Below are 21,365 nucleotides of genomic sequence, written 5' to 3'. Positions count from 1 at the left end.
GGCCGGCTCCCCCTCTCACGCACCGCCGCCAGGGGGCGCCGCCCTCAGCGCCGGGGGGGGGGAGCGGCCATGACGCAGCAGCAGCAGCGGCGGCCCCGTCGCCGCTCCTCGTCCCGGTTCTCGCGGGCCGGAAGCCGCCTCCCTTTTCCTCTCTTTTTTTCCCCTCCTTTTTCCCTCCCTTTTCCTTCTCTTTCCCCCACCTCACACCCCCGCCCCAATTCCAGCGGGGAAAACGCGTCCCGGATGGCGCCGCCGTCACGTGACGGGCGGAGGGGAGGACACACACACGCACGGAGGGGGGCACGTGACGCCGCGCGCCGCGAGGCCCCGCCCCCTCCGCGCGCGCACGGCGGCGGCGGCCGAGGGGACGGGGCGGAGGGGGGGCGTGGCCCGCGCGTGACGCCGCTCCGGGGTTTGACGGGCGTGCGGACGCGCCAATGGGCTGGCGAGGCGGCGCGTCCGCGGCCAATGGCGGCGGGCGGGGGGCGGTCCGGGGCGGGGCGGCGGAGGAGGGGCGGGGAGGAGCGCGGCGGGGCGGCGGCGGCGGCGGCGGCGTGAGGGGAGCGCGGCGCCATCGCGGCCCCGGCGGGCGCAGAAGACGCTGTGGCGGCGGCGGCGGCGGCGCGTGCGGGCCGCGGGCGCTTAAGCGAGCGTGTGCGGGCAAAGCGCCGGGGGGGCCGCTGCTGCCGCCGCCGCTGCTGCTGCTGCTGCCGCCGCCGCCGTTCGTCCTCCTCCTCCTCCACCACCACCACCTCCTCCTCCTCCTCCCTTCTCAGCCGCCGCCGCCATTTTGTGCGAGTGCCTCGCGCGGGCGCCATGTTTGTAAGGAAGAATTAGGGCCGCCATCTCCGGCCAGCAGCACCTCCCTCCCCCCGTGTGTGTGTCCTCCCGCTCTCCTGTGCCCCGGGGCTGCCGCTCGAGCCGCCGCCGCCGCCGCCGCCTGCCCGCAGCGCCCGCGCGGGGCGGCCGGGCCCGGGCGCTGAGTGCCCGTTAGTGTCTCACTAAGTAACCGTGAGTGCAAACCTTCATCATCTCTCCTCACTGAGGGGCCCGGCCCTCCTCCTCCTCCTCACCGAGCCGCCCCCAGCGCGGCCGTGCGCGCCGCCGCCGCCGCCTCCTCCCGCCGCTCCGCACCGCGGGCAGCGGCGGGGCCCTGCCTTCCTCCACCTCCCTCCTCCTCCTCCTCCTCACCACACCACAGCCAGGCACAATGGCCTTTGAAAGCCTGTTCTCCAAACCCCCAAACCCAGTTCTTGACCCAAACATGCCCGACTCTGACAGGCAACATGCAGGGGACGAAAGGTCGAGTAACATTCTTCTCTCTCTCCGCTTCTCATAATGGTGGTACTTAGTGGGGTGATGCTGGTAATGATGATGATGCTGATGCTGATGATGATGCTCTGTTAATGTGCCTGAGGGGGTTAACGATGTTTTTGGGGGGGCAGGTCACCTTCAGGCTGGACCGGGGTGGTGGTGGTGGGGAATGCAAGGAGGGGAGGGGGGGTGTCACTGCATTAAAAAGTGCATTTTTTTAGCAAGGTTTTAATTTTTCCTTACGGAATGCATGCGTTTTTACATCTTCATTGATTTATTCTGGCTGGGAAGGGGGTCTGTTTTCCATTCTTTCCATAAATTGCACTTTCCAGGGGGTGTCTGTTGAATGTCACCATTGTTCTCTGTCTCAGGCAGGAAAGGGTGCTCCGACTTGGGCGGGTTTTTTATTTTTGGCTGTTTTTGTTGATACCACAATCTCTCACTAGAGCCATATTTAACGTCATTTTCTTGCCAGATTCCACCTTACACATTTAACTGGATCTTTTTTTATGCAGATTAAGGGCTGACTGACGTTATCTTTGCCACCTCTCAATCCCCATGCGCAGAAACCAGAGTCCTGTTCCTGGTGAAAGGACCTCTGTTCCTCCCTCCTTCACTCCCTCCCTCCCTCCCTTTCTCTCCTGCAGCTGCTGGAAATTCAAATCCTTTCTCCAGGCAGCCCTGGCCTTCCTAACTAGTTCCAAAAATACTGTGCCAGGGTGGGAACTACCCGTCCTTCAGCCTACACCTACTCAGAGCATTCCTGCCTGGAGTTAACTCCTCCAGCTGCAGGAGTTAAAAACGCTGGGTTTTTGGAGTTCCCTGAGCTTGGCCTCCCCCCACACAGCTCCACAACCCTTTGTGGTACTTCAGAGGGCTGGAAAACACTGGGAAAAACAGACAGACAGAAAAAAAAAAAAAGGGGCTCGTGAGCAAATGCAACAGTTTGCTCGCTGGAGAAAGAGTCCCTGATTCCATGTGCAAAAGTGGGAATTGGTCCCAAAATAGTCCTGGGATTTAGGGAAAGGGTCAGGGCAGAGCCCAGAGCTGCTGATTCTTGTTTTCCCCTGCCTGCTTGTCTTTGGGAAGTGGTCCCAAAATAGTCCTGGGATTTAGGGAAAGGGTCAGAGCTGCTGGGTCTTGTTGTCCCCTTCCTGCTTGTCATTAGAAATTGGGAAGTGGGACCAAAACAATCCTGGGATTTAGTGCCAGGTTCAGGGAAGAGCCCAGAGCTGCTGGGTCTTGTTTCCCCCTTCCCACTTGTCCTTGGGAAAGGGTGGAAGTCGTGTCGAACTCCGTGTTCCATGAGCTGTGCCCTGAGCAGCCCAGGAATCCGCTGGGATTGCTGGAGCTGGGACAGAGCTGTGCTGGGGAGTTCCTGGGGTCAGGCTGTGCTTTGTTACTGTTTCAGGGATTGAAAATCTCCCATGTTTCCAGGTCCTCCTGGAGGACAAGCCTGAGTGGCTCCGGGTTCTGCTGGGAGCAGAGCTTCTCCAGCTTGGAAAGCAGCCATTCCCACCAGTACAGCCAGTTGTGACACTGGTAAATTGTGCAACAGAACCATTAAGTGCCCCCTAATACTCTTAATTAATTGCAATTTATAAGCGTTGCTTTACAATACTCTCATTCCCAAAGAGCAACAAGAAACACCACCTGGGAGATCATGTTTTTGGTAAAATATGTTCTTCATTCACTGCAGGAAAGCCCCAACTCCCAAGTTTTTTTTGGTGTGTGACAGCAGGTGTGCAGATGTAGGACCAGCAGAACCAGTTCACTGCAGGGAACACCCATACTGGGAGCCTCAGAGATTCCGTCAGTTTGTGCAGCAAACAGAGTTTGATTTCAGCTGATCTGTTGAGTTACCAAGAAGCTGCTCAGTCCAAAACCCTGCCTGGCCACACTCTTAAATATTCCCAGCTAGGAGGTTGCTTTAATCCTGCTTTAATCCAGAGCCTTTGATTTTGTTACTGCTTTTGAGCAGGAGAAAACAGTAAAAAAAGCCCTGTCTGTTCACAGTTTGAACATTCCAAGTTGGAAGGTTGTTTTAGTCTTTTTGTTTTCTCCAGCCAAATTGTTTGTAATTCTTTAAATGTTTTTAGTTAACTCCTCTTGGTGATGTTGTTTTGGTGATGAAGGGTCTGGGCCTTCAAATACAGGGATCTTGGAAAGGTTTTTCCTGCAAGGTGAGGATTTAGTGAGGATTTCTGGGTTCTGTGGGTGAGGAGGAAGTTGGAGGCAAACTCAGTTCCAGTAAATAAACACATAAATCATTGCCAGCTTTCCCAGGAACTTTAGGAAATCCCTTGGAGTTCATTGACTTTCGCTTTTTTTTGTCCTCCCAGCTGCCCCTCAGGTTTTATTTGATTTTTCTGTGTTATTTGGAGGTACTCTCCTTATTAATTCCTAATTTCCTTAGCCTAGCAGCACCCTAGTATCAAAATTTGGGGAATTTTAGCCCTCTAATGTCTTATTTTAGGCATGGAGTTCTCACACAATAATATTTCACTATTGAAATAATTACTATTTTCATTCCTGAGCTCTTTATCATTTTATAAACATGTTGAGAGCACTGGGAGGGAGGGTTTGTGTTTTTTTTCTTTAAATTATTCTGGACCAGTGTCCCAAACACTTGAGTGGTTTAATTGTTATAATTGTTTTTAAATCAGACCTTTCCTCGGCCCTGAATCAAACCTAAAATTTAGAGGCTTAATTAATGTTTGAGGCTCGAGAATCCCTGTAATATTTGAGGAAAATGCATCCTGGCTTTGGATCTTGCACTTAAGGAGCTTGGGGTGTAAATCTTCTTTGGGCATAAGGAATTCTATTTTTACAACTGACCCGGAATGAGGTCAAGGAAGGGGAGTTCAGACCCCAGCTTTGAAGTTAAATGAAGTTAAAGCACCAAAGAATTTGGGGGAGTTATTTGAGGTGTGAGGTTGGATTTTTCCACCCCTGCCCAGAGGTGTGGATTTTGGGTTTCCCTTCCCTGATATTTGTGTGACTAAGAATCCCCTCGGGACAGTGGGAATGTTTCTGGGATTGTTTTCACTTATCCAAGGAGTTCTGAGTAGCTGGAGAGTGTGGAAGAGGGGGAGGCTCTGCTCTGCCTTCCTAGTGCACAGCTCCAGCTTGGGATTTAAATGGGAATAAAAACCCTCTGAAACAGATGAGAATTCCTGCCCTGTCACTTCCTTGAAGCTCAGAGCTTGGAAAATGCTGGGATGTTGTGGAAAGAATTTAGGGATTAGAGGACTTGTGTTATCTTCCCTCTGACATGCAATCCAAAGGATTGTATTACGGAGATTGTTTTACCTGGAAAGTTACTCCAGTCCTGGATGTGTCCCAGAAGTGGAAATCTATGAGTGCAATTCCCAAGGGAACTGGGAAATGGGAACGACCTTGTTCCCAAAGAGCATTTTCAGTGGGTATTTTAGGAGGATAAATTAATTGATCCTTCAGGGAACGACTTTAGCCGATGTTGTCAGAATAGAATTGGGGTTTTGGGGATAGCTGCAGGTGTTTCAGGAATACTTATGCTCCAGTTTCACTTTACTGTAATTCCAAGTCATTCCAGGCCGTAGGAGATCATATTCTAGTCATGTCTTCTCCCTGGCATATCCATTTATCCCAAAAATCACAGCTTGGGGTTGCTTCAAACTTCTTAACCTTTTTTTTTTTTTTTCCAGTGATAACGAGCCGGGTGGTGACATGGAATTTTATTGTCCTGCTGTTTTTCCTCCTACAGAGAAGATGGAGAGCTGGAAGACGGGGAAATAGATGACGCTGCCTACGAGGACGTGAAGGAGCACAGCACAAAAGGGGATGACAAACAGAAAACCGACAAAGGCCACCGGAAATCCCGGAAAAAACGCAAAAAAGAGAAGGAGAAGAAGAAATCCAAGAGGAGAAGACGGGACAAGCATAAGGTGAGGAAAAAACCCCGAGTGTTGGAGGTGCTGATTGGAATTGCAGGGTTCCAGGTTTAGACAAGGATCCAGGGAACTGGAGAAGGGAACTACAATGGTGTCATCAGAGTTAAGACTTAAACTGGTTTTAAATCTTAAGCAGTGGTTTAAGTTAAGCCCTGACCACTGAGAGCAGTACTGGAAGCTGAACCACAGGGATCTGAGAGTTTTTAGGATAAGAGGCGAAAATGTAAGTTCATGAGTTTCGCTTTTGTGCTGATTATTTATGGAAAGAAAAGATTTCAGGCACGTTGAGTGAATTCTCCAGGAAAATTCACTGGGACGATGTAGCTAATGGAGATTTTAACCAACCTCAGTGCAAGAGATGAATAAAAGTTGATCCTGGAAAATGAAACCTGCTGGTCCTTTTTTTAAAACAGAGTGTTCTCATATGGATCCCTTGAAATTCTCAGCAGTTCCACAGCTCTTTTTGCTTTTTTCCAGCATAATTCCCCTTCCAGCGATGACAGTTCCGACTACAGCCACGACTCCGACATGGAGCGCCCGGAAAGGCCCCACAAGAAGAGCAGCAGCTCTTCCTACAGGGATTATGATTCGTCCTTCAGTCAGGTAGGAAGTTTTTCAAGGGATTTCTCGTCAGGTCTTTATTGAGGTGTCATTTCAGAAAGGCAAAAAAGCTGTGGTTTGGGAATTCTGGCTCGATCCTGGTGCCCATTCTCCCAGATTTCACTAGATTTCATCTGGTTCTCATCTCCCTTTTAATGAATAACTGATTTTCTTTGTATTACTGATGCTTTTTGGGGGCAAATCTGGGAATAAAATGGCCCCAAAAATGAGTTTTTAGAACAGTTGGGAATGTGGGATTTGGAAACACAGAGTTACTTCCTAATGCAGTCCCTTTCCCACAGCATGGACACGTGTCAGGGAATTACATGAGTTCCCAGAAGATGCAGCACAAAAAAAATGTCAAAAGTAAGGAATATGACGACTACAGTCACTACAGCGATGAAAACTTCGGGAATTACAACGAGGAAGAAAAGGATGAGGATTTTGCTGACCAGCTGAAACAGTACAGACAGGCTAAGGAGACCTCCAGCGGTGATTTGGGACCTCCATTCCCGAAGGAGCCGGTGAAGAAACAGGGGATGAAAGGGATCCAGAAAGGTGAGGGAATTCTGGGGGCAGCAGCTGTGCTGTGGATCATTCTGGGATGGAGACCTGGATGAGGGAAACTTCTGGGGTTGGCTTTCCTGCCACCAAGTATTTCAAGCACTTGGGCTGGTGAGAAATTACATTTCCAACAGCAAACAGAGAGCGAGTTCATTTGTTCTCTGATGTCACTAGAGAACCACTTTCCCTTAATTTCATCGTCTTAAAGAGGTCATTCCCGTTTTCCAGGCATTTCCCAACGAGGCAACAATTACAACGTGGGCCGAGGGCGTGGGATGCAAAAGAAACTGAAGCGTAAAGACCGTGGAAGGGGACGAGGAGGCAATAAAGGATCTGATGGCTTCCATGAGGTACCTGGAATTACAGCCCTCATTCCCAGTGCTCCAGGCAGGAACTGGGATTTGTGCAGCATCACAAAGAGGTGGATTTGTTTGTTTTCCAGGACGGCAAACCAGTGAAGAAATGGGTGAATATGAGCCAGGAGTTCATCAACCAGCACACGGTGGAGCACAAGGGCAAACAGATCTGTAAATATTTCCTCGAAGGCAGGTGCATTAAGGTACATTTTTAATCCTTTCTTAACTTCATTCTTAGCTGATTTAAAGAAAACTTGGGTGTTGCAACTCAATGTTTTGTTTCCTGACGTTTTGAGGATTTATTGATAAATCCAACAGAATTATTTGTTAAATTCTATTTAATTTATTAATTCTAAGTATTGTATTTTTGTTAATATATACAATAAAAGCATCCATGACAGCATCATAAACTTACCCTGACAATGCATTGTATGTAAATACCATAAGAAAAAAATTATTTTTTTTTTATCATATGATACATCTCACAAACATGGAACCTAAATAGGCAAGAATTCCTGAATATATTAAATTGTTTGTTCCTTGCTAATTTGGAAACATTGATTTCTTAGTGATTTCTCTCCCTAAAAAGTGGGATTCTTATAAAACACACCCTTAAACCACTGGATGCTTGTTCAGCGAGTGACTCACTTTCCTTTGGTTCCTCAGGATTTGGAAGTGGAATATTTTCTGTTTGTTTCTCAAATGGTCAAAAGAAAGGTGAAAATTATTGGAAATACTGTATTTCTTGCTGCCTTTAAATGTTTGGCTCAGCGAGACGAGTGTTTGCTGCCACCTTCAGTTTTAAAAGGGGCTGAAAGAACACTTGGTGTCTTGTCATGAAAATAAATCCTAAAAAGATACACAACCCTCCTGCCCAGCAAAATAATCCTGATGGATAACAGGATGCATGGAAAATAATTCAGGAAAATGTTTGCTTCAGTGCCTTTTCAATGCAAATTCCAAGGTGCAGTTCACATGGCTAATGGCTTTCCCTTGTTTTTTGATTTATTTATAGGGGGAACAGTGTAAATTCGATCACGATGCGGAGATTGAAAAGAAAAAGGAAATCTGCAAGTTTTACATCCAGGGTTACTGCACCAAAGGAGAGAACTGCATTTACTTGCACAATATCCTTTGAAAACACTTGGAAATTCGTCTGGAAGTTTATATTTCTGTTTATTTCTGTTTATTGTGATGTAAGTGATTTTTAAGTGTGGCTCTTTCTTTCCTGAAGAGACTCTACCAAAGACTCTGTAGATTTGATACAAGATGAGTTTTTTCTTCAAATAGTTAAGAGGAAAAAATAAGTATAAAATTACTGGGGTTTTTTGTCAATTTTAAGGATTTTTAGCATTTTTAAAGATAAAACTCCTTGAAGTTCAGATACCTTTATCCACATATTTTTTTAACCTTTGATCTGTTCCTAATTATTGTTGTTCTGTGTTTTCCTTCTCCTTTGTAATCACAACTTTAAAAGGGCCACAGAAATGTAATTATTAGGAGGTTTTTAAGTGGAAGTGAGAGGTAAGTTGGTTTTTAGCTTCCAAAATTCATAACGTGGGGCATTGGAAAGATGAATTCCTGGGGAAGGATCCAGCTGGATTTTCTGACCTTCCCAAACTGTTAGGAATCCTTAATTCCTTGAATTACATGAATTCCCCTGCAAGTTCTACCACACAGGAGCCAAGTGCTATCAAGGAGATAAGTGCAAATTCTCTCACGCTCCCCTGACTGCGGAAACAAAGGAGCTGCTGGATAAGGTGAGGGATCCAGGCACTAATCCTGACCTCTGGTTCACGCAGGATTTTCCTCTCTCTCTCCAGTCACTGCCCAACAGGCCTTAACAGAAAAGGAGTGGGGGGGTGAATCCAACACTAGAAACATCAGGAATCTTTGAATAACTCCTCCTCTCATGTAAAATTCCTGTCTGAAGGAAGTGGACTTGTGGGAAATTGTCCCTTCCTGGCTACTGGGAGTACTTTTCTTCTGACCTTGGGAATTGGTGTCCTGCAAAACAACCCCCCCAGAAAGGGGTTTATAATTCCTCTGAGTGGGATGTCAATACCCAGTAGTTTTGGAGCAGGTAACGGGAAGGTTGTTTATTTAAATATGTAAATAATATTTAAATGGGAGGTGCGAGACTAAATTGCTGGAATGATTGCTCCGTGGCTTTGTTCCAGGTTTTGAATAATGAGGAGGAGCCCCAGAATGAAGATGAGAAGGAGCTGGAGGAGCTCCGGAAGCGGGGCATAGTTCCTCTTCCCAAACCCCCTCCAGGCGTTGGGCTCCTGCCAACCCCTCCGGAGCAATATCCCTTCTCCGAGTCCGACATGGAAAATTATCAAGATCCTTCAGGAGATTACAAGAAAATCCCGTCTCTTTTCGAAATAGTCGTGAAGCCCACCGTGGATTTGGCACACAAAATTGGGAAGAAGTAGGTGTTGGAATTCTGGGTAGAACTCTCTGAATATTTCTCATTTAATATTTAATCATTGGCTTTGTTCCTGTCAGGATTCTGGGATAAGTTAAGGATCTGCCAGGTACTTGATAGCAGAGTTATTTGATGCATTCCATGGAAAGGCTTGACCTTCCAGAAGGTCACTCGGTTGGCTCTTGGTTTGGCATCTCCATCTGCAGCTGGAGCAGTTCACTCCCTGCTCCAGTCTTTTTGCAGTTGGCTTTTTCTTGAGGGAAACTGATGGAGATGAGCCAGTATTGAAAAAACTGCTTCCAGCCAAACTCTGCTGTCATTCAGGACAAGAGGACACGGCCTTGAGCTCCACCAGGGGAGGGGCAGCAGGAATTTCTTCATGGAAAGGGTTGTCAGGCACTGGAGGGGGCTGCCCAGGGAGGTGGTGGAGTCCCCATCCCTCGAGGTGTTCAAGGAAGGACTGGAAGTGGCACTCAGGGCTCTGGTCTAGTAACTAGGCAGAGGTTGGGCTTGATGATCTCAGGGGTCTTTTCCAGCCTAAATGATTCCATGTGATTCTGTGATGTATGGAATGGGCGTAGTTAACTCTCTTGGAAAATAATTCTGCTCCTTTGGGATTTTTATCCAGTTTAAATGCAAGTAAGAGTGGGGAGGGGGAGGAGAGAGCCAGTGGGCTGTCGGCCTTTGTAGATCCAAAATCTGACTCCTTCATTTTCTTCCCTTGCAGGCCGCCAACCTTCTACAACAGCGCGTCGCCCCCGAGGCCGCCGTTCCAGGGCAACGACCCGCACTCCCAGCACATGTACAACCCGGGCTCCAGCCCGGGGCCGGGCCCCGGCATGTCCCAGGGGCACAACGGGCCTCCCATGCACCCCGGCTCTCCCGGGCACCATCCCTGCGGGGGGCCCCCAGGGCCGGGAATGCCGCAGAGCCCCCCCATGCAGGGGGTGCCCCCGGGCTACATGGGCCCGCAGAACCAGACTGGAATGCCCATGCAGGGGCAGCAGGGCGGGCCGCCCCTCACCCCGCCAGGGATGGGCGGGTCCTACAACTCCCCCGGAGTGCAGGGACACATGGTGAACATGCCCAGGGACAACCACTGTCCCCCGGGGCCGCAGTACCAGCAGATGCCCGGGGAATACGAGTCCATGCAGAACCCCGCCGACTTCTACGACAACTACTATTCCCACCAAGCTGTGCACAACTTCCAGCCAGCCAATAATTCCGGAGGTAAGCACACCTGCTGGGGAAGAAACTGGGAGAGACACCTCCTGGAATGTTGTCAGTGTTCCGGCTTTTCCAGCTGATGGTGTCCAGTTGTGCTGTATAAGTCCTGGTTTGCTTTAGGTTTAGAATGGGACATTGGGAAAAAATTGTTCCCTGTGAGGGTGGTGAGGTATTGGCACAGGTTGCCAGAGAAGCTGTGGCTTGTCCTTGGAAGTGTTCAAGGCTGGGTGGATAGGGCTTGGAGCAGCCTGGGCTAGTGGAAGATATCCCTGCCCATGGCAGGGGTTGGTACTACACCTTTAAGGTCCCTTCCAACTGAAACCAGGGGTAGGTGCAAACCAGAGCTTTGTTCTCCTGCAGATGGAACGTGGCATGGAGAGTTTCCAGACCACCAGGCTCACCTCATGGCTCAGGAGTCGCATCCGGGCGGGAGCGAGTCGGAATGCATGAGCGGCCACATGGGCCACAACCAGGCCCTCAACGTGCCCGACTTCCTGCCCGCCATGCAGAAGGCCCTGTACGCCAGACTCAGCCAGAAGCACCAGCGCGATGGAGACTCTGCCAGCAGCCAGGGCCAGAGGGCCATGAGCAAAGATGAAGGTGAGGGGGGTTTGTCGGAATTCTCAACCCAGCTCTTGGCTGGGAGTAAATGCGCTGACATCAATTTGCATCACCGTTCGCGTTACTGGGGATGTACAAGCAGCCACTCGGTATTTTCAGCTCTTCTTCCCAGCTTCTTCTAGGATTTTAGTACAGGCTTAGGTGCTTCATCCTAGCTCCCAGGAAAAAGATCCGTGGATAATTCATGGATCTAGTTTGCACTTTCAAAAGGTTCTGTGGTTGATAGTTTACTTCTGAAAATCCCTGATTGAACCAGAAGGGTCTCTCGCTGCCAGGAATGCAGGTTCATCCTGGATCCTGGTTTTTCAGTTCTACCTCTTGATTTTTTTTTTTCTAGAGCAGTATTTTTTCCTCTGTGATATCTTTTAAATATTCTTATTTCTTCCCATCCTGAATCTTGACTTCTCCCCCAAACTTTGGGATTTGGGTTATAGTAATGCAGCAGATTTTTCATTTATCTGGTTATAAGGCACCATTTTAATTTTCATTCTCCTATGAGGACTCAGATTTTAGATGTGGGGATTTTTTCACCAATACTGTTAGACTTGTTGGGAAGCAGGTTATTTTCCCAAATTAATATTGATGGATACAGGATTTTTTGGTATGTCAGTTCTTTGGTTAGATGGAGTTTTGTCATTTCAGATACTGTTTTTATAAAACACAGGGAGTGATGATTTAATATCGGATCTTTTCAGCCTGATTTCACTGAGAAGTTTCCCATTATGGAGTAAATGTCTCAGATTCTCTGGGGATTAATTGCTCGAATAATCAAAGTTCTTTGGAATTTCTTTGGTTTCTAGATGACAATGTCAACTGGTATTCCAGTAGCGAGGAGGAAGAGGGGAGCAGTGTTAAATCAATCCTCAAAACCTTAAAGAAACAAAGCGAAAACTTTAGGAATCGGCAACAACATTCCACGGAGCAGCACATGCTGGGAATGCCTACGGATCCCAGGCTGGCCAAGGACAAAGGTATGGGGCCTCAGACTGCTGACCCGAGACTTCGGGCCTCTCCCAGGCCCAATCCCAGGAAACCCTCGGATTCCGCGTCCTTGGACCCCCGGCTGGCCCGCGATCCGCGGATGCACAAGGTGAGTGAGGGCCACTCCGGCTCCTCCCTGGGGGCAGCCAAGCTGGATCTGCACCACGCGCACCCCGGAGTCAAAGTCAAGCAGAAAGGGATGGACGACGACGAGGAGGACTCGGAAAGAGAGCTGAGGGAACGGGCTTTCCTCATCCCCTTGGAACCTTTGCCAGGCGTCACGTTAAGGGATCCCCGCTCCCAGCTCCGGCAGTTCAGCCACATCAAGATGGATGTGACCCTGATGAAACCCAACTTTGCCAAGCACATCGTCTGGGCTCCCGAGGACTTGCTCCCAATCCCTTTGCCTAAGCCCGACCCCGTCTCTTCCATCAATTTGCCTCTCCCTCCGCTCATTGCCGACCAGAGACTGAACAAGCTGCGGAATCTGAAGAACGATCCGCATCCGAACGCGATGCCGGCCGACCCCCGGCTCGCTGCCAAGGCCAAGAACAGCCTGGCGGGCCGGAGCGGCTACTTGGATCCAGCTGCAGATTCCCACACCAGTAGCTCCAGCAAACTGGGCGATCCCCGCTTGCAAAAAAACGTGGATCCCCGACTCCACAGACTGTCGAGTGCTGACACGCACCACGGAGTCGGGAAGGATTCCCACCCTCCCAAGTTTGACCCCCGGCTCGCCAGAGCTGCTGCCAGCTCGTCCCAGCCCTCGGAAGCTGCGGCTCCGAAACCCGACCCCGATGCTCTGCCTCCCTACGCGCCCAAATTATCGTCCAGCGGCGTCAGGCTGGGAACGCCCGGCTCCATCCTGAGCGGGATCAGTTTGTACGATCCCAGGGATCACAGCTCCGCCTCGGACACGGCTCCAACCAGCTCGGGAGAGAACGGGGAGAACCAGAAAAAGAGTATTTTGAAAAATTCCAGTAAAAGCGAGCCCAGCCTGGCGGAAGACGCGTCCCTGCAGAAAGCCGCCTCCACCGCAGAAAAAACTGCGGAAGGATCAGCGGAAGCTGCTTCGGACAAAGCGAACAGCACCAGTAAATCTCAGGCTAAACACTCCAGCGCTGCTCCTGCCGTGCATAATCTCCCGATCCAGGCTTTGTCGGGATTAATCCGGCCGCAGTACAGCGACCCCAGGCAGGTGAGGCAGCCCGGACAGGTAACGCAGACCCCGGAGAACGATCCCAACGGGGAGTCGGATGATAAATCCTTGAAAGATGTTTTCAAGACTTTCGATCCAACCGCTTCCCCGTTTTGTTAGCAGATGGCTTGGGAGCCTTTTTACCGTTGTGGATATTGCAGTTCTCTGCTGTTTTGTACCTGGGTTACCTCTTTTGGCTTTATTTATTTTTAAATTATAATTCCCACCACTTTTCAGCTGCTAATCCCGAACCACACGCAGTTCTCCAGTGCGCTCGAGTGTTTGCAAAGCTGTGGTATTTTCTAGAGAATCCTTTTTTTTTCCAATTTCAGGGAGACTAATAATTGACCTGTAGAAAGGAAACCAATCCCCCCGGATCGTGTTAGAGCTGAGAAAAGCACTTTCATTGTAAATAAGTCATGGAAAATCCCCAGAGCTGTATATGTGTGAGCTGCCTCTTCCCAACCACCACTTAGATCCGATTGCCACATTTGTATAGATCCAAGCAATATTATGTACATGAATTCCCGGGAGAGACGCCGTTCCAGGACTGCCAAACCCCCGAACCGATGGACAACCTGCGTAAATGAATTGCAAGGAAGCCGTCGCTCCTCCTTTTCCGATGCATTGATGTAAGACACGGACAGTTTTTATTCCTGCAGTCGATATTAGTGTAAAAGAGACTCTTATCGCATATTGAGGATGAAAAAAATGTCATATCTTTTCAAAGTATTTTATTCTATGCTGTACATAGAAGAAAATTGTGAAGTACATAACTAGGAGAAGTAACTGTTCAAAGTGGAGAGAACTACGTTGTCTAATACGAGAAGAAAAAAAGGTTTTTATTTAATTTTTTTTTTCCACACCTACACGATTGGGATTTAGTGCTCCGAGTTCCATTGTGGTGTTCATGTATTTCAACGTATTTTTGTATTCAGCTGCTTAATTTGTATTGCTTTTTTTGTATGGCTGTAACCGCAGTACTTGTATTCATGGTGTCTCGGCGACATTTTTAACAAAACAATTAAAAAGGGTACCGTTAATCCCTGGTGCTGACTCCGTGGGGACACTGGGCTGAGGGGGATAAAGCTGTGGGATAGCACAGTGGGATGGTTTGTGGGTCCTTAACATAACCATGGACCTGGTTCCAAGGCCTCTCTTGGTGGGAGTGGCCATTTTCCAGTGCGAAACGTCCTGCATGTCTTTGATTTCCATGGGAGAACACCGGTGTCCTCCAAGCCTCCTATCCTGCCTTTTGGGTTGCTTTTTCTCCAGAGGAGATGTGGTCATTCCTAGCCCAGCTGCCTTTCCAATAAAAACTTGCCGGCTTCTCGGTCACCACCTGCTTCCTGTCCCTTGGGAATGTTTCTTTGCATTAATTCTCTTCCTTGGTGCTGCTTTTCCTCTTCTTTCTTGGTTGGCCCAGGTGATGCTCCCACTGGGACAGTCAAGTTTATCCCAAATTCTGAGGTTTTGATTTTTTGCAGGGATGAACCAAGGAAGCTGGTAATTCCTTCATGGCAGAGGAGACATCTCCAAAGGCAATTGCGGTTTCAGTTTGCCTTCCTAATTTCCCAGAGTGTAAACTCCATTAATTTTATGGTCTTCTGAGTAGGAAAACTGGGTAAGGGACACAGAGCTCGGTTGTTATTTTGGAGTAATCCATTAGTCCTGTGTAATTACATCTTCAGGTAGTGACAAGCGTGGCTGGTCGAGGTTTTCCTCAAAAAAACCAAGCCAGCAGGGAAAAATGGTGTGGAAATAGGATGTGGATACAAAAGCCAGCAAGTCCTCACAGCCTGTTGTCTCCATGGGTAACTCTGTAACTCTCTCCTTCTTTCCTGCCTCCCTCCCTGCCTTCCTTCCTCTCCCCCAATCCAGCAGGTCCCCATGGACCCTCCCAGCACCTCTGGCTGCTCTGCTCCTCCATCCACCCGTGCTCCCTGCTTTATCCATTGCAGATTGCTTCCCAGACTCTCCGGTGTGCCCGCAGCTCTCCCTTGGAACATGGAGGAGATTCCTTGTGACCGCCCAAGTAACGGAATTCCAGCTGCGGGGAACGTGACAGAGAGGCAGGTGGGGACACCAAGGTGGGTTGGAATGGGCTGTGCATCCAGCCAGTTGTGATCTGCTGTGTGGATTGTGAATTCCACAGGGAAGGTTTGTTTCCAGCCCTCCTGCACGTGCAGTATTCCGGCATGGATCAGCGTTTCCATGGGACACCTGCAGCCCCTTCCCCTGAGGCTGTGAGGGATGGATGTGGAGAGCCAGAGATGCAGGAGCAGCCAATGTCACCAGTCTGGGATCCTCTGGAAGCTCTGAGGTGGGTGATGCTCAGGACCAAACATTTTACTTGGTTAGGAGAAAATCCTGGGGCTGAGGGGGATTTGGGGAGCAAATCTGCAGGATCAGGGACACAATAAAAATGCTGTATCCCTGGATATGTGGTCTGTGACCTTGTCTGCTCTCTGCAGTGCAGAAAGACTGAGCAACTCTGGATCATAAAATCCTGGAATGGTTTGGGTAGGAGGGGACCTTAAACTCATCCCACCCCACCCCTGCCATGGGCAGGGACACCTCCCCCTGGAGCAGGTCGCTCCAAGCCCCATCCAACCTGTGTCACCACCTGGGGTTTGCTGCCCTGTGGGTAAAACACTCACCAGAAGATTCCTGGCCTCCCCACGGAGCCTCTTCCAAGATTTTCCTGCCACGATGGAAAAGCTCCAGCACGAACCCTTCATCTTGCAAATATTCCAATGCCATCAGGATGAGGAGCCCCTCTGTGGTTTTATAGGTGTCTGTCCATAGCTGTGTGTCCTTTCCTAGGACTGGGATGCTTTGGGATATTCCTGCTCTGAGGGGGTGGTTCTTGCACCAGAGCCATCAGGGTGGGCTCCGCCTTTGCTTCCCGAGTCTTGCGGAGCCCTAACTCATCCCTCTTGGAATTCAAAGCCTCCTTGGCTCTGTGCCACGACAGGTTTTTCTTCCACTGCAGGCAAAAAGCAGCAACTTCTTCTGCTTCAGGGTCAGGTGAGGGTTGTCCCAAACCCTGTTGGACGAAATAACTGCTTTAATTATCCCTATACGTCCTAAATGACAGGAAAGTCTGGAGGTGAGCTGATCCATGTGGGATTTCTACCTCTTAGTGCTCACAATGCTTAAAAATGCTCAAAAAGGTGCTTACAGGGAGAGAAAAGGAGTGCAGTTTCTTGAGAAGCAGGGAAATTTCCAAAGGGAGATTTCCAGGTCATAAAGGACTTTGGAATCTAGACAGTCAGGATTAATTAATTGATTAATCCAGGCTGGAATCAGCAAAGTGAAAAATGGACAAATATAGGAAGTTTTAAGTTTGGGCAATTAAATAACACAGGAGGAGCTTTGTGACCCCCCTTGGGGCTGATTATACAGTGAATGGGATTCTAAAAAGCTGTCTCCTTCAAAAAGACAGGCTGATCCCAAAAAAAGTCATAAGATTGTAGGGGAGGATGGGACTCAGCTGGAAAGGCTGCCTCAGGACAGGCTGGTGGTGCTTGCACTTGTTTTCCAAGTGTTTTCAGGTAAAATCTGCTCCCACAGACTGTTTCCAGTTGGATCCATTGGCTGTTGATGGCAGCTGCACGGAAAGCTCGTGGGAGTTTGGCTTTTGGGAATAAAGGGGACGGGCAGGGACTATTTCCAGCTAAAGGTGACTCCAAGGACAATAGGTGGGAAGGGGTATGGCAGGCTTGGGAAACAAGACAGAAAGGCACAAACTAAAAAACCTCCCAGGAGCAACGTTTGCTCCACCTGGAGTCCCACAGCACCCAGGGCTTGGAGCAGCCCTTCCCATCCCGAGCATTCCCTGATTCCGTGGCTGATCCCGAGGCTCACTCACTTTGACAGAGGCCGCCTCGGCCGCCCTCAGGAGGTGCCGCACGGCCCGCACCACGTTCTGCGCGTTGCTCAGGAGCAGCTCCCAGGAAGCCTTGCTCTCCCCAGTCACTGCTTTCACCCTGGAAAGACATCCCAGAGGATTTTACTGGAAGGGCATTGGACATCCCGCAGTGCCATTGCTCCAAACAGAGCAGGGAAAGCCGGGGAGGAGAGGGAACCCTCCAAATGGGGTCTGACCTCCCGCCGCCCACAAGGGCCTGTGAGGGCCACCGTGCACATTCCCTCTCCGAGGCCTTGGGATGAGCCCAGGAGAGATGATCCCTGGGCCTGGCAGCTCACCTGGCCACGATGCTGAGCTGGCTGCTGAGGGTGTGGGTGTGCTCGGAGGCGTGGAGCAGCTCCGAGGAGCATCTCTGGTCCGGGCACTGCTTGGCAAGGATGTGCCCAAATCTGACAACCGCCTGCCCGTCCGAAGCGATTTGTCTGGCACAGGCAACGAACTGCTCCTTGCTCTAAAATGGGATAAAAATAATGGGGCTGGGAAGGGAAGGAGAAAAAAGCTTTTCTAGCAGGACAGGGCAGGATACATGAGGCCAGGATGCATCCTGGAACAAGGAAGGGATGGGATGGCAAGCTCACATCTAACCAAGAGGAGGGAATTTTGAGGATTTGGCATAAACAGAGCTGGTGTCTCTCCCAAGAATGGGGTGACACAGGGATTTGGGATGGGCTTTGTGATCCTGAGGGAAAAGGGGAGGGGTGGAATGCTGCGTACCGCAATGGGGCCCTTCTTCCTCAGGAACTGAGCCATGTGGAGCATCCTCATTGCCATGTCCTGGATGACCTGGGACACCTTGCTGGGGCCCCCCTGCTGTGTGTCACAGTTCCCTCTCTGGTGCTTTGCAGGGGCGATGCTGGAAGGGCCATCCCGCTGCTGTCCAGACAGCGACGGAACAGCTTCCAGGTCCGGAGTGCGCGGACACAGCGATGCCGAGCGGCCTCCTCCACCTGCCTGCTTCTGAAACAGAGTTTGGTGAGTAAAACTGGTGGGAGAGGTGGGGACCCTGCTGTGTCTGTTCCAACTCCCCACCAGCCCTTCTTCCCAGATCCAAAGCCCCTGGAGCCAGCTCCAAACGGGAGCAGCCATCACGTGAGCTGACAGTGCACAGTTCAGAGCACAACTGAAACACTTCTCCTGAGGGACCTGGGTTGTGTGCCAAAGCCTTTCCCAGCTCCCAACACCCAGCAGTGTTGGCTGTGGGGGTGAAATTGCTGGTGTTCCCAGAGGGAGCTTGTGGGGAGGTGAGGGAGAGTGGTGTACAGCCCCTGCCCCTCTGGAATGGCAGAGTTTGGGATGGGTTTGCTGATGCCGATCGGATATCAGGACTCCAGGTCTGCCAGCAACCTGAGCTGCCCAGGGTCAGCCTGCTGACCTGCAGAGGGCCTGCCAGCATCCCTCGCATTCCCAGCGCACGCTGGGAGCACCAGGAGTGACGGACCATCACCCTGCGGGAAGAGCTGACAGGGAAAAGAGCTACTGTACCATTTCACCTGCTCCCTGTGCAGCTCCACTCGCTGCTCTGCTCCCGAGTGGGCGATTTGCTGCCGCCTCAGTGGGCTGTGGGGCTGGGCAGAGCTGGGCTGGGCCGTTGCACTGTCCTGGGAGTGCCCGGTCCCGCTGCAGGCATTCCGTGACGTGCCGCAGGGTGTCTGTGCCGATGGCGGGGGCGGCCCGGAGCTGTGTAATGAGGTAGTGGGCCTGGGCCGACCAGTGCCACACCACGCTGTCCAGCTGGGCATCCCCTGTGTCCTGGTGGGCATCCCCTGTGTCCTGGTGAGCATCCCAGGTGTCCAGGTGGGTGTGCCTGGTGTCCCGGAGGCTCCGTCGGGCGCTGCCCACGGCGTGGGCTGTGAGCAGCAGGAGGTGCTCCGCCGTGGAGAGCAGGTTGTCCCACGGGGGCAGTTGAGCTCCAGCCTCTGGAGAATCCCGGAGGGCGTTCCTGACCCACTGGACGTCAGCCATGAGCTGACTCGCCTTCTCCTCGAAGGCCTCCTTGCTGCTGTCTCTCTCCTGGAGGGAGAGGCCGGGCAGGGCTGCTCCGACCACCTTGTGGATGAGGTGCAGCTGCTCCGCGTTGACCCTCTCCAGGTGCAGCAGTAACGCCCTGGCCCTGAGGGCCACGTCCCTCTGCAGGAGCTCGAAGCGGATGGACAGGCTGGCTGAAGGCAGCGGGGAGACCAGGAGGGTGTTGGAGACGTCCAGCAGCGCTTCCATGAGTACCTGGATCTCCTGCTGGAGCGCCAGGATTTCCCTGGCACCAGGGTCTCCAGGACAGGACAGGTAAGAGAGCCGGGCAGCCTCCTGCAGCCTCAGGGAATTCTCGGCCACGGCAGCCAGGAGGCTCCGTGAGCCAACCTTGCTCCTCACGGCCCTGCTGAGCTCCCTCAGGAACAGCACATCCCTTCCCACGAACCGATCCATGGCCTGCAGCAGGACACACGTGCCCACGGCCCACCGGACACCGTGCAGCTCCAGGATGGCCTTTTCCACCTCACAGGAGCCCCCGAAGGATGCTGCCTTCTCCAGGAACACTTTGGTGTTCAGCTGAGCACGGGAAAACTTGGCTTGGACCTGCAGAAAGCTATCCCAAACTTGGGAGGCAGTGGGATTTTCCTTATTACAGGCTGTGCTTGCAATGTCTCCTGCCAGCTGCACTGCTCCTGCTAAAGCCAGCATGGCTTCATCCAAAACCTGCTTCCCTCTTGGAAAGTCACCTGACGAGATAAACCCAAGCACCTGCTGGGACAGACTATTCCAAGAGCCTGCAATGGCTGCCAGGCACTGCTGGGTGTCCTGGATCCTTCCTGAAAGCCTGAGTGCCATGTGGATCAGCCTGCCTGGAGCGCGGAGCTGGCTTGGAGATGTTTCCATGGCCAGGCTGATAATCCTTGGGGTCAGCGCTGCGATGTCCCCGTGCTGTCCCAGCATCTGGAGCTGGGGGGGCCTGGCCACGGGCAGCGCTTCCCGTGCCGCATCCACGCAGCCGTCGGAGAGCTCCAGCAAGGCAGAGCCGGCGGCACCGGCAGTGGCCGCGTCCCGGGCTCGGGATGCTGCCAGGAGAGCCGTGACGGCAGGGTGTGCACCCCCTGCCCACAGCACATCCCGCTGGAAGGGGCCTGGTGGCGAAGATGGAGGACTTGGGATGTCTCCCTGGAGTGCGGCCTCATCCGGACCGGTTTGTATCCCAGTGTGGGATGGGCTGAGCTCCGGCCCCTTGCCCCCTCGGTGCTCCGCACTCGCTGCCGGAGCGGGCTGAGGAGATCCGGGTGGTTGGACCCGTCCAGCCCGGCTTGGACACGGAGAGCAGCGTCCATCAGGCAGCTCGCTGCCTGGGAGAAGGCATCCCGGGATTGGAGGCACTGGGCTGGCACTGCCCTCAGCTGCAGGATGGAATTGGCCAGTTGCTCCACCCACACCAGCAAACCATTCCTGAAGATGGGATCCGTGGCCCTGTCCACGTGCCGGGTGGTGGCTCCGACCACCCAGCGTGCCCAGCCGGTGAGGCGAGCGGCGTGCCAGGAGAATCCCTCGGGATCCCGGCGTGCCAGTGCCGCCTCACACCGCTCCCGGTGCTTGGCCATCTCCAGGACAGACAGCTCCAGGAATTCCCGTGTGCCGACCGTCTCCTCGAAGCAGCGCAGGAGGCTGCTGGTGGCTCCAGCCCAGGCATGGCACAGGGCCTGGAGCTGCTCTGTGCTGTTCCCATTCCTTTCCAGCAGCAGGGAAGGGAGGCTGCCCAGGAGGCTCCGCAGGTGCTCCACCCCCTCCCGGATTTCCCTGGCAGTTTGGGATTTGGTGCACTGGGTCAGAACCATATCAGCCGCCCGGAGCATCTGCTGGGCCTGAGCGAAGAGGGCAGCAATGAGGGGCTGGAGCTTCCTTAAAATTCCTCCTGGTCCTGCTGGAAAACATCCTGAACCAGCAAGAGCGAGGGCACCTTCAACCAACTGCCTCAGGGGCTCCTTCTCCTCGAAGAATCCCTCGAGGATTTGGCACAGAGTGGCTCTGAGCACAGTCCTGTCCAGGTTTTCCAGCTCCTCCCTCATGCTGTGACATTCCTGCTCCAATTCATGTTGTCCCTGGCCCTGTCCTGGACATCCTTCCAACTGGCTCACACGGCTGCAGATGCTCTTGCTCAGCCGTAGCAGGACCCAGCAGCGTTCCACCAGCTCCAGCTGCAGATCCGGCCTGCAGGAGTCTGCCAGCA

The 21,365-nt window shown here is 52.0% G+C and overlaps 1 protein-coding gene across 1 annotated transcript; it reads left to right on the top strand.

Moving 5' to 3' along the window:
• The first annotated feature begins 720 nt into the window (after positions 1–720).
• Positions 721–14,267, top strand: ZC3H6 (zinc finger CCCH-type containing 6). The gene is made up of 12 exons (XM_050314901.1): positions 721–1,302; positions 5,060–5,240; positions 5,724–5,849; positions 6,149–6,404; positions 6,639–6,760; positions 6,853–6,969; positions 7,782–7,895; positions 8,419–8,526; positions 8,947–9,200; positions 9,925–10,427; positions 10,785–11,024; positions 11,846–14,267. Exons 1-12 carry the CDS (start codon positions 1,211–1,213, stop codon positions 13,342–13,344), a joined length of 3,612 nt encoding a protein of 1,203 aa, XP_050170858.1. The 5' UTR covers positions 721–1,210; the 3' UTR covers positions 13,345–14,267.
• Positions 14,268–21,365: the final 7,098 nt, after the last annotated feature.

The sequence above is a fragment of the Myiozetetes cayanensis genome, unplaced genomic scaffold (genome assembly GCF_022539395.1).
Source record: "Myiozetetes cayanensis isolate MyiCay16 unplaced genomic scaffold, myiCay2020 scf2-11, whole genome shotgun sequence".
Classification (NCBI taxonomy): domain Eukaryota; kingdom Metazoa; phylum Chordata; class Aves; order Passeriformes; family Tyrannidae; genus Myiozetetes; species Myiozetetes cayanensis.
The sequence above is the reverse complement of the archived record's forward strand: the minus strand, read 5'-3'. Positions and strand labels throughout refer to the sequence as shown.

What these genes read in the sequence shown, in the direction of transcription:
- ZC3H6 (XM_050314901.1), top strand. Translation starts at nt 1,211, where the DNA reads ATGGCCTTTGAAAGCCTGTTCTCCAAACCCCCAAACCCAGTTCTTGAC. An exon ending in CAAAGGAGCTGCTGGATAAG is followed by an intron (nt 8,527 to 8,946) that starts GTGAGGGATCCA and finishes GCTTTGTTCCAG; the next exon opens with GTTTTGAATAATGAGGAGGA. An exon ending in GGCCATGAGCAAAGATGAAG is followed by an intron (nt 11,025 to 11,845) that starts GTGAGGGGGGTT and finishes TTTGGTTTCTAG; the next exon opens with ATGACAATGTCAACTGGTAT.